This window comes from Cryptomeria japonica, chromosome 1 (assembly GCF_030272615.1).
Source record: "Cryptomeria japonica chromosome 1, Sugi_1.0, whole genome shotgun sequence".
Taxonomy (NCBI): Eukaryota; Viridiplantae; Streptophyta; class Pinopsida; order Cupressales; family Cupressaceae; genus Cryptomeria; species Cryptomeria japonica.
Window position 1 is genome coordinate 271398399 of NC_081405.1, and position 13565 is coordinate 271411963.

The window sequence follows — 13565 nt, forward strand, 5'->3', positions numbered from 1 at the left end:
CAACATCACAATCCTATCAATGGCCAGCGCTATCAGATTTGAAGACAGACTTGTAGGAGGTGACGACTTCTCTGCATGGAAATTCAGAATTCAAATGATTCTAAAAGATAACAAAGTTGAATCATTTGTAAAGACTGAAATTAAAGAACCTGAGACTGAACTTGATCAAGCAATTTGGAGAGAAGGAAATGATAAGGCTATCAAAATAATAGTTGATGGGGTAAGGAACAATATTATGCCCATTAGAAAGAAACACGAAACAACCTTCAACATGTTCAAAGCACTTGAAGACGCTTTTGAGATATCCAATGCCAGTAGAACCTTGGATCTAAAAAGAGAGATAAATCATATAACCATGATAAAAGGAGAATCAATCAATGCCTACTTCATGCGGATATCTACCTTAAGGGATGAACTAGCAACTCTTGGATATGAAATCCAAAGCAAAGAATTAACCTTCATTACTTTAGATGGGTTGCCTAGTATCTGGGAAACGTTCGTCCAAGGCATCAGTGCAAGGGATAACTTTCCAAAATTCGATAGGCTAAAGGCTGACCATCTCCAAGAGGAATCAAGGCAAAATAAGAAAGGAATCAAACAAAAGAATATAGATGAAGATCTTCAAGTTCTAACTACGAACTCAGACAGAAAGGGCAAGAAGAAGCAATTCAGGAAGAGAAAAAGTCGTCACAGCAAGAACTCTTTCAAGAAGGACCTATCTTAAATTCAGTGTTACAGATGTGACAAATTTGGGCACTATGTTGCCAAATGTCCAGAAAGAGCTAAACAAGCCACATTTGCCAAAACAAGAAAATCGAAAAGGGAAGAGGACTCCGAGAAGTATGTACTTTATTCAGCACTCACAAATCACACATCAAACAAAGTGAACTCCTGGGTGATCGACAGTGGCTCATCCAGACACATCACAGGATTCAGAGAAGTACTAGACTCCATGAAAGAGGAGAATGATGAAGACGTAACCATCGGAGATGACTCCACACACCCTGTCAAGGGAGTTGGAAACTGCACCATCAAACTAAAGTCAGGTGTATCATTACAACTTCTATGCTCCAGGAATCAAGAGGAATCTTGTCTCAATATCAGCACTGGAGGACAATGGATACATAGTGACCTTCATGGACAACAAAGTGTTGGCTTGGCCAAAGAACTCATCTATCAAGAAAGCTAATACAATTGGTCAAAGACAAGGCTACTTATATGAGCTATGCACAGAGCCCAACTTAGCCCTAATTCATGAAACTACATATGCCAATGAAATATGGCATAGAAGACTAGGCCACCTAAATTTTAGAGCTTTATCATCAATGGGAGACCTTGTCAGAAGTCTACCTAAGCTAAAGCAATATCATTCAGGGGCATGCATAGGATGTGCCCTAGGTAAAAATACTAAAGGTGCTTTTTAGAGTAGTACCAGGAAAACAAGTAAAATTTAAGAGTTAGTTCATTCTGATGTATGTGGACCTATGTCTGTAAATTCATTGGGGGGATTTCTGTATTATGTAATATTTGTTGATGACTACTCTAGGAAAACCTGGATCTACTTTCTGAAATGTAAAGAATCAGAAGAGATCCTTAATAGGTTTAAAGAATTCAAATCGCTAACAGAGAACTACTCAGGAAACAAAATTAAAACCCTAAGAACTGATAATGGGGGGGAATGCACATCAGAATTGTTTAAAGAGTTTTGTAAAAATTCAGGGATTAAGAGGGAGTTAACAATACCTTACAACCCTCAACAAAATGGGATAGCAAAAAGGAAAAGTAGGACAATCGTTGAAGCTGCCAAAGCTATGATTCTTGATCAGAATCTAAATATCAATCTTTTGGCAGAAGCAACTAGCACTGCAGTATATATTAAAAACAGATGTCCTCACTCTCATCTTGAAGACAAGACTCCTGAGGAAGTCTTTACTAAATCAAAACCAGATATAAGCCACCTTAGGATTTTTGGATGCCCTGTCTATATTCATGTACCTAAGGAGAAAAGATTAAAATTAGAGCCCTCTGGAAAAAGGGGAATCTTTGTAGGATATAGTGAAACCTCCAAAGCTTATAGGATATACATACCTGGTCAAAAGAATATTGAACTAAGTAGGGATGTGATATTTGAAGAAAATCGAGCCTTCAAAAGAGCCCAAAGCTCTCTAGATCCTGAAGTCTATATTCCCAACCCTAGCTTAGATAGAGATCCTACTCTTGAGCTTCAGAGGGAGAATCCTGAGGAAACTATGAGTGAAACTCTAAGTCCACCTAGAGAAAACCTCAAGAAAAGACCACTGTGGGCCACCAAAACTATAGAAGAAGCTCAGAAGTTTGTTGCTCCCTTAGGAACCTTCAGAGAAAGCAAAAGGCCTAATAAATTCACTAGCTATGTTGCCCTTATGAATGACCTCTCTAATGTTGAACCAAACAATATATCAGATGCACTTGAACATCAAGTATGGAAGGATGCCATGTTTGAAGAGTATCAATCCATTATGAAAAATGATGTTTGGGAGATTGTTCCTAGGCCAACCAAGAAATCTGTGGTTTCATCTAAATGGTTATTCAAAATCAAGCATGCTACAGACGGCAGTATTGAGAAACACAAGGTTAGATTTGTAGCCAGAGGCTTCTCTCAAAGGAAGGGAATAGACTATGAAGAAACCTTTGCACCTGTTGCCAAGTATACATCAGTAAGAGCTGTATTAGCCATTGCAACAGCAAAAAGATGGAAGGTACACCAAATGGATGTTAAGACAACATTTCTAAATGGTGAGATCTCAGAAGAAGTCTACCTAGAGCAACCTGAAGAATTTGAAATTTATGATGCAGAGTCTCATGTGTGTAGACTCAAGAAAGCTCTCTATGGGCTTAAACAGGCTCCCAGGGCCTGGAAATGATAATCTTATAGATCAATGCAAGAATGATCTATCCAAAGAATTTGATATGAAGAACTTAGGACTCCTTCATTACTTCCTAGGATTGGAAGTATGGTAGAATTCTGACAACATTATACTAAACCAAGGAAAGTACACCTTGGATATTTTGAAGAGATTCAAAATGCTAAATTGTAGACCCATGACCTCTCCTATGGAAACCAACTTACATAAACTTAAAGAAGCAGCAACAGAGTCACAACCCACTGATCCTACTCAATACAGACAGATGATCGGGTCCTTGATGTACTTGGTAAATACAAGACCAGATATTTGTTATGCAGTTAATGCTTTAAGTCAGTTTATGTGTGAACCGAAGGAGATACACCTGGTTGCAGTGAAACACATTATGAGGTACCTACAAGGTACTCTAAACCTTGGTCTCAAAAACGAGAAGGTTGATATAGACCTACATGGATTTACAGATTCAGATTGGGCTGGAAGTGTGACAGACAGGAAAAGCACTTCAGGGTGTTGCTTCAATCTAGGTTCAGCTATGATATCTTGGATCAGCAGGAAGCAGTCTTTTGTAGCTCAAAGTTCCACCAAGGTAGAATACATTGCAGCTTCTATGGCTGCCTGAGAGGCATTATGGTTTAGGAAGTTGCTTGTGGGGTTGTTTGGAGAACCTATGAAACCCACTGTTATACACTGTGAGAACCAGAGCTGCATAAAACTTTCAGTAAACCCAGTATTTCATGACAGATCCAAGCATATTGAGATTCCATACCACTATGTGTGAGATATGGTAGAAAGGAATGCAATCCAACTAGAATATGTTTGTACAGGAGATCAAACTGCAGACATTCTGACCAAACCCCTTTCCAGAGTAAAGGTTGATCACTTCAGAAAAGGCTTAGGTATGATAGAAAGGTAATTTGCTTTGTAATCTATCTTTGCATAGCTATAAGATGTTTAATGTGTAAACCTCTTTGTCATGTTAGGACAATTTTTGGATTCTATCCTCTAGGTTCACATCTAAGAGGTGACGATCTCTCAAGATAGTGAACACTTGTATGGGGACATTATAAGGTGACGATCTTGTAATGTCCAAACCAGTTATCATGTTGGATCTCTGGTGTGTCATGGATGTGCCATGATTGTGTTGTGATAAAACATTTGTATAAAGTGTTAGTGCGCATATCACAATTTGGATAAGGTGAGAAATTATTCCTTCTCATATGATTATCCTTAAGTATTGCATGTGTAGGCAATACTGATATCACATGCTTAGGTGATATCCTGTAAATCACAAGATTGATGTGATGTACTTTAGTATCACGTGTTTAGGTGATACTTCATACCATATGATTAGGTGGTATGATTTCCCATGAATGTCTAAAATGATTACTATCAATTGAATTGTGATGCTTGAATATATTGTCTACATTCATCTTACCTAGCTAAGAGGGAGTGTTAACGCATGATAGCTTCGGTAAGATAAATGATTGAATGAGAGATAAAATGAAGTCTCTCATTCAATCATTTATCATATCGAAAACTATGATAAAACCTTCAAGCAATTAATTCCTCTTTGATAGCCATTCTACATTTGCATATAAACAACTATTGATAATCATACTATGTATTTTGGTTATGTTCATCGATCTAATAAATCTTGTATTTAGATATATATCGATTAACATAAATAATGATAAATAAATGATTTATGAAAACACCGATTAATATATATCGGGTTGCAATATAACGAAGATCGCCGATAGTTATCGGTGTGTTAGTCTACACCGATAGTTATCGGTTGTTATGGCTAACACACCAATAACTATCGGCTGTTAGCATTAAGCCAACACCGATAGACATCGGTTGTATTACTACTCCCACACTGATTGGCATTAACGTTGAACATGCATTTGTTTAGTATAAACAAAGAGGCACGATCAAGTAATGTCTTGATCGGTCATGACCGATCAAGGCATTGCTTGACCGTGCCCCATTTGTTACATACTTATATTGAGTGGCATTCGTGAGATAGGACAGAGAAAATATAAAATGCTCCTCTCACCTGCCACAAATAAGAAGACAGTCAGATATATACATTAAGGGAAAAATAAAATTAGATAATAGAATATAACTTGCATATTGAATGTAAATTGAACATCATTTACAACTTTCATACCGGATTTCATTGTCAATAACTGCAGGTCTGAAAACTGTTATGACAGCAAATTCTGGAAGTGCAAACCAGTAATCAAAGTCCCCAATAAATATTCTCCAATAAGTATGTCATCTGCACTTGACAAACTTTAATCATTGCTTGATATAAACCCCACGTGCCAAGAGGAAGGTACTGTAGCAATTACTGTTCATGGGCATTGTAGCGTCACTGTACATGGGTATGTAGCGTCACTGTTCACGGTACTATAGCAGCACATCAAACCCTTGTAAAACCTTTGAAATATTTCACCAATATGCACAATGTTGATTCTTGAATGGAACCAATCAATCACTGGCAATCCTCAGCTGATATCTCACAACCTCAAAATACACAACTTCGAAGCAGCTATGCTCTCCAAAGCAAACAATGGCAGAAACCCTGGTCTCTTCTCCAACTTGCAGCAACAAAGCACATATGTTCGATGATCCTCATTTGTTTTTTTGTTGAGTCTTTTATACCTCCAATAGAGGGGTCGATTTCCCATAATTGAGCTTTTTAATAAATGTTTAATATATAATTCATTAAAGCGAGCGCCCATTATGAAGTCATATTCATATTGACTTTTTAACATTATTAAATGCATCCCTCAATACTTAGTCAATATGAATTATTATAATATGCTATTAATATTACACCATTAATAATAATAATTTTTAAAGCATTACTTTAATAATAATTATAATGCCATAACTCCGAAAATAAATGGCATTAATCAATACCTGTAATGTCCCCGATATAATTAAATAATAAATTTAATTACTTTATTGTAAGGCCCCAAACTTAATAATAAATATTTCAGGCCCTTTTATTTAGTTAGATTAGGTAAGTCTTAGTTGGACGTGTCAGCCCGTTTGTAACCCTTTGGAAAGTTTCCCGAAGCCCATATATATGGCCGAGTTAGTCTTTGTCATAGGTATGTATGCAAATTTGGTATTTCTCTTGTTTTTGTGAATTCCAGTTGTTGTCTGCCATTTCGGAGGTGAAAGACCCTCCCTACTTGGTATCCGTAGTTTCGGTGGGACTCATCCCTCACCCTATTCTGCTCTATTCTTAGTTCGACATTATTGAAATCTGAAGTATTATCATTATTAATCTGAAGTGCTATCTTGCCTTGGTTACTTTTTGTTATCATTTCTTCTCGACGCAACACACCATCTCCGTGACCTTGAACTATCATTTATATTATCGACGAAGGCAAATACGCAATGGAAGGGTGTGCAGGTGTAAGGCACGCGGAAGGAGAGAAGCCACTGTACTGGTGACCTTAGTCACCGTACGACTACCAAGCAACCAAACGGGTGACCTTAGTCACCGTACGGCTACCAAGCCACCGTACGGGTGACCCTAGTGACCATACGACCCCAAGACACGGGTGACTCCAATCACCGTACGGCCACCCATCATTGTACAAGTAACTCTAGTCACCGTACGGTCACCCAACCAGTGTACGGGTGTTCCTTCCACTGTACGGTATACCAACTTTTCGGCACCATACAGGTCCGAAACATTACAGTGGTATCAGAGTTGGTCATTCTACCAGGTTGTCAGGAGAATCATGACATCGAATGAAGGATTGATAGATTTGTTGAAGGAGTTAAGAAGTCAGCAGGAGCTTTGCCAGATCCTCGCTAGAAGGCTTGCCATATATTCTCTATCCCAGATTTCGGCAGATTGGAAGGAACATCTGTTGGTTGAATACTCTTAAGAATACTTTTGCCTGCGAACTGATGGATGGTCAAGTACAAGATGACAGATACAAGGTGGTTGATGACATCATTTACTACAAGGACAAAATCTATTTGGTGCTCGAGTCCAAGATAAAGGAGACAATTCTGAAGGAAATGCACGATTCTCCCCTGGCTGGACACTCGGGATACTTGAAAACCTACAGACAGGACTGGGAGAGGTTTTCCTGGAAGGGACTTAAGAACAACGTTCTACAGTATGTGCGGAAATGCTCCACCTGGCAGCCAATCAAATTTGAGCACACCTTACCTGCTGGACTGCTGCAACCATTGCCAATCCCTGACTAGAAATGGGATAGCATCCTGATGGATTTCATTACTGGAATTCCCCTCGTGCAAAGAAAGGATTGCATCTTTGTAGTGGCAGATCGTTTGACCAAGTATGCCCATTTCTTTTCCATCTCCACCGGATACGAGGCAGCCCAAGTGGCCGAGTGGTTCTTCCGTGAGGTATTTTGTTTGCATAGTATTCTACAGAACATAGTGAGTGACAGGGATTCTGGAACATGACAGTGGTACGAAGAACATGCGACAAACATGAGTGTTACTTTTCAGGAAGAGCGGCATCTATATGAGAAGAACCTGTTGCAGATGAGTTTCGAGATTCCAGACCATCATGGGAAAATGACTAATTGGCAAGATGACATGATAGCTTGGGATCCGGGCATTGATGTGTTTGATGATTGGCTTCAAAGGGATCTTGGCGATTCCAGACATGGCAACAATTATATTAGAGTGGAGCGGCTGAAGCTGGAGGGATATTTACTTTTCTTGCTTACTTCCATGTACGTGCACATGGTCATGTTGCGGCATGGAGATTTCAGATACGACTATCGGTGTTCGCACTCGGTTTGGGACCCTGGATCTCTGCAGTGGCCAAACCGTTTGATGATGGATTGCTTGAGGGCAAGCAATTTCTGGACGGCGAGGATTTGTAATGTCCCCGATATAATTAAATAATAAATTTAATTACTTTATTGTAAGGCCCCAAACTTAATAATAAATATTTTGGGCCCTTTTATTTAATTAGATTAGGTAAGTCTTTGTTGGACATGTCGGCCCATTTGTAACCCTTTGGAGAGTTTCCCGAAGCCCATATATATGGCCGAGTTAGTCTTTGTCATAGGTATGTATGCGAATTTGGTATTTCTCTTGTTTTTGCGAAGTCCAATTGGAGTTTTGTTGTCTGCCATTTTGGAGGTGAAAGACCCTCCCTACTTGGTATCCACAATTTCGGTGGGACTCATCCCTCACCCAATTCTGCTCTGTTCTTAGTTCGACATTATTGAAATCTGAAGTATTATCATTATTAATTTGAAGTGCTATCTTGCCTTGGTTACTTCTTGTTATCATTTCTTCTCGATGCAACACACCATCTCCGTGACCTTGAACTATATTACTTTCTGGCATTTATATTATTGACGAAGGCAAATACGCAACGGAAGGGTGTGCAGGTGTAAGGCACTAGGAAGGAGAGAAGCCACCGTACGGGTGACCTTAGTCACCGTACGGCTACCAAGCCACTGTACGGGTGACCCTAGTCACCATACGACCCCAAGACAAGGGTGACTCCAATCATCGTACGGCCACCCATCATCGTACAAGTAACTCTAGTCACCGTACGGTCACCCAGCCAGAGTATGGGTGTTCCTTCCACTGTACGGTATACCAGCTTTTCAGCACCATACAGGTCCGGAACATTACAATACTGCTGACACCATAGGCTATCCCACTACATACCCTATCCAACTGGATGCCTTACTAAGAATAGTAAGGTCAACCTCTATCAACCCACTAACTTACTATAAATAGTAAGTTCATGCAAATGAAGCCGTAAACTCCTGAATATCGCCACCACCAAATCAAGCAATGAACTGGAGAGAAAAATCACTGTCAACTGCCTCTTGAAGAGCTCATGAATGCCCAAAATGGACCCTCTAATCCACCATACTAGCCTACGAGGGTCTAATGATAGGCTAGTCCTCTGAACTCAGGTGCTCACTGAGAAGGGGACATTACAAGATGACATTCCATATGTCTTTTGTTATGTTTGGTGAGCATTTAAATTTTCAAGTGAGGTTGCCGCTTTTGGGGTTAGTGCCCATCTTGTGTTTGGCATGTGCAGCTTAAAGGAGGGTAAAATGGATGTGGGAGGCTCTTAACTTCGCCATAGCAGGACTAAACGGGATGTTTCATAGCTGCAGCTTCTTTTAAGGCAGTTTGGTGACAATTTTGAAGAGATTTAGTGAATTTTCAGACTCACTGTGTGGTATGACAGTCCATTTGTAAGCTTGGAAATGCTGCTGTTAATATTTCAGTTCTCCTCATGCTTATAGAAGACCCTATGAGAGCCTTTGGAAGGGTTGACGAGTAGCTATTTGGTGGTTGAATCCAAGGACCAGGGCATTGACCCAAAGAAAGCTGTTTGCATGTTGCTAAATCCTGTAGTTGAAGGCATCATTGTGGATTCTGAGCTGCTCTGATGCTCACTGTGTTTTCAGTTTCACAAGGACAGTCAATGTTGGTGTTTATGAGGTCTGTTCATATTTAAAATTACCATGTTTTCCAGTCTTTTGGGGGAGAACAGTGAATAGTAGTTATGATGCACATTTACATTATCAATGTTCTATGCATTGTAATCTGCAAATGGTCTTGAAGTAAAATGAATGATATAACACAAATTGCCAGCACTTTCAAAACAATTAAAAGAAAAATTCAGAGGTCACCATTACAGTGGTATCAGAGCTCAGCTATTCTTGCCAGCCTGTTGGGTTAAGCTATGCAACCTCCATTTACACATCATTATAATTTGAGAAGGAACATATCAAATCCCAGCTTGCCTATCCATTCACAACTAATCAAACAGTGCAAGAGGTTTTGGGTGGCAGTATTTATAGTTCAACAGAAAATACACCAAATTTGTCAGGTCCAATGTTGTCTGAGTCACTTGACATGCTCATCTTATTAAAGATAGTTTTAAAATACAATGAGATTAATAATATTTACCAGTTAAGATATAAGTATATGTACATTGGCCATTTTTTAATATATGGATGCATTGGCTAAGGCTACCTATAAGACCTAGTGATGCTAGACCAATATGTGGGATGAGTGGAAATGTTGTATCCAAACGAATAAAAATAGGAGAGTCTGAACTTGATGCAGATATTTTCTAGCACCTATTAGAGTTAAAATTTTAGGCTTTAGCATCGAGGTCTTTATGATCATTTGATAGCACCTATTAATATTCAGCTTCATTCCATGTCTACCCTGCATTCTCAAAGTTTATTAGGGTCCTAAAAATAGCGTAGAGTCACAGAATACATTAGATAACCTCAAGTGCAGGGTACTAGACAGATCAAAACATTTAATTTTGTCAGTACCAATTCTCAGATGTCCCTCTCAAGACCATTCTGAGGGAAATAAAAAACAGAAAAGCTCATCAAAGGTACAAAATTACCCGAAACATTTGATAATGTGAAATACCAACATTTATATACCCCAACAAGCCAGTAGCTGTAAATAAATTAGTGACTTACCTATCAACAATCACTCAATATTGTCCTTGAATATTTGTATTTTTGCCAAACTTCCAATAGTTACTGTGTGGTAAAAGATTTACGTTTGTGTTCTCTTCAATTTTAAACAAAAGAAAATGAATTTGCCCATGCTCACCACTCTTTTAAATGGGCATTTTTTTGGGGAATCAAATTTGTATTTGATAGAATAACGGAATTAGTGGTTTAATTTTAAAGGGAGATTTTTTTAATCCAATTTTTGGGGTAACAGAGAAAAAACCAAGCAGATCCAATCCTTCATTTCCTTGGATTTCCATTAGACTTCCATCAGCTAACATACTCTTGACAGAAATTACGACAGATGACTGCAAAATAATGGGATTTTGGGGATTTCAATTTTAGTTAATTCCTACAAATTTCAAATGAAATATAGTAGTGTCCATATGCATGCTTTCTGCAACAGTTATAACAGATGTCATTATCAGGTTCCCATTATTCTACAAGCCCTTGATATTTTCATCAATCTGATAAATTAAATATGTAACTATTTCAAATCACAGTTGTTCTTTCTAAAGCTTCTCCATAGTTTGCCATTATGTAGGCACACATCGATTTGATACAGTAAAATTTAGACAATAAGTGTGCTTAATCCTAATCCTATTATTTTAGACCTAATCCTATTTTGTCCTTAGAAAATCCTATTTAAAGAGCCGATAATTCTTTATTGATATACAATCTCCTCCGAGTGACAACTTAGCCAGCTTAATGCTGGAGGATACATCATCTAGACAGTCTACTGGTTGATTATTCTGAGGGTCAGTGTGATTAAATGGCCTCGGGTGAAGAGTTCACCATACACTTCAGTATCTTTGACCAAGGTATCCAAATGAGAAGATTTTTTCTGTATATCTTTGCCACAGAGTTTTATTTATTTATCAAAAACCTCAAATTTGACTTCTCAGTTAGCTGAAGGGTGTCAAGTTAACAATATCACTGCTTCAAAATTATTGTAGTAAAGAAGAATAATCTAATTATTATGATTAGGAATCAATCCTCAAAAACCTACAGTTAAGAGTTCCCAGATTTCTTGAAGCTCCATCACTATTTATTTTATATGTCTGGAAGAAGTCGGTTTTTTGGTTTGATAAATATTTCAATAAAATTCTATTTTTTTATGTCAAGGATATTAGTTTAAAAAAATGTTTGATTGTTTATTTTTTTGTGTATTTTTAGCTTTAAATGTGAAGTATTGTATGTATCACAAAATTATTACTGTTTTTTCTAAAAATAATATATATGTTTGCTCAAAGTTAAAATAGCAATTCCCATATATTTGTTCAATTCTATAATTTATATGTAATGCTATTCTAATTCGACTAGTGTTTGTTTCAGGGAAATATCAAGGCTTGTTGACAAGGCTTGGAGAATGGAGATGGGTGGGTTCTTGATTGAAGAACCATTATCCATATCCAATTAGTGCCAACTCTCAGAGATTGTATAAATTGTGAGATGGGAGATACCTCTATGCTTGGAATTTAATTATTCTTTAAAAGAGTTTTGTGGAAGTCATGCACTATCAATCTAACATCTATTTCCATAATTTTTCTTATTTTGGTTAGTTTCAAGGTAGTGACATGGATATTTGTTTCTACAAAGTTATCTTGGATTTTTTTAATTATCATATTTATAAAAAGGAATTGGTATCTTACAATTCAATATGAATACTAGTAATTAATCTGGGAAATGTTCTTAATATGTGTAGACAATCAAATATGTTCACTTAATTAAATGAATACTTAGCATTTATTTGATTATTTATCCATCGATCAACAATTAATTAAATTAATTCATATTAACCCTCGTCGCTTATTAATTAAATAAATTATTCAATTTATTTGATTTAATTCATTTAAACCATATTTTGACTTTTAATTAAATAGATCACATTTATCTGATTAAACTCCCTTTTCACATTTAATATAATCTACATTTAATTAAATACCCTCTTAAATTGAAATAAATTAATTCCAATTAAAAATCCTAAAATCCCTCCCACCTGCATTTTTCTACAAAATCCACTTGCTCACTAACCCATCTTCTAGATTTTTCTAATCTCTTCTAATTAGCCTAATTCCCTCCTAAACATTTGCACATTCCTTAGGAAAGGGGTCACTTCTCAAAAACATGCAAAGCCTTCAATAACCATTTAAGGCTTATATTCCTTCTACAAGATAACCTCTAAAGTCTTCTCAAACCATTAATGGTTAACCCATTTGTAACCCTTGGTTAGAGACTTTCTCTCTAACTTAACCATCCATTTGACTCACGAGTCTCTTCAAACATTCATTGATTTGACCATAGTTATCTTTCAACTCTTGTACCTTTTTTATCCCTTGGATAAAAGAATTATCCATTAATTCAATCCTAACCAAACCCTTAGGGTAACCATCATGTCCCCTCAGGCATTTAATGCCTCTCTTCTCTACTCTCTCCTCTCAAGCTTTCATACTTGTCAACATAAGATTGGTTTGAAAGTGTCACATGGATTGAGGATCATTCAATCCTAGCCCTTGTTTTGTTAAGATAAATCCATCTTAACCATCCAATTGCCCATTTCTCCTATAAATAAGGCTCATTGTTTCATTGTTGAGGAGAGACACACACACACACACGCATAAGAGTTATCCATGCATTATCATTGTTACTTAGAATTTGGATGTTTTGTAGGAAGCCATTGTATTAGGTTTTAGCTCTTCCACTTGTTGGAATTGCTATTTAACCTCTAATACTTCATTTGCATCCCCATTCCACTCTCCACAATCATCAACCACTTCAAACCTTCATTTGTCATCTTGGTGTGAGTGCTTAAGTTGAGGGCATACTTCATGTAGCCACAAGATCTTGAAGAGGAGGACAAGGAAGAGCCAACATCATCAAGCATAGGGAGAAGTTTTAGAGTTATCTAGTTATTTATCTTTCTATTTACTTTGTTACTAATCTTTCTTGATATGCTTTGAATGGATTCATTTTCATGTTGTGCTTGTGGTTGAAAGTTTACTAACATGATTTCATTGTGATTGCACACTAATCTCTTTTTCATTGCATCACTATGTTAATTATTGATTCAAGTGTATGGTAGCTTCATCAAGCATTTTTATTTAAATTTAATATATTTTTAATTATAGTT

General features: G+C 37.2%; 1 protein-coding gene across 3 annotated transcripts in view; it reads left to right on the plus strand.

The window, feature by feature from the left end:
* The window catches only part of LOC131073801 (ABC transporter I family member 11, chloroplastic), a 161362-nt gene extending 149268 nt beyond the window's left edge, over positions 1-12094 (plus strand). For all 3 annotated transcript variants that reach the window (XR_009112995.1, XR_009112994.2, XM_058010312.1), the window contains one exon: positions 11771-12094. Coding sequence is in view for 1 of the 3 variants with exons in the window: in XM_058010312.1 (XP_057866295.1) it covers positions 11771-11855 (85 nt within the window). In the remaining 2 variants the exon portion in view is untranslated. The remainder of the gene's footprint in view (positions 1-11770) is intronic.
* The last annotated feature ends 1471 nt before the right edge of the window (positions 12095-13565 follow it).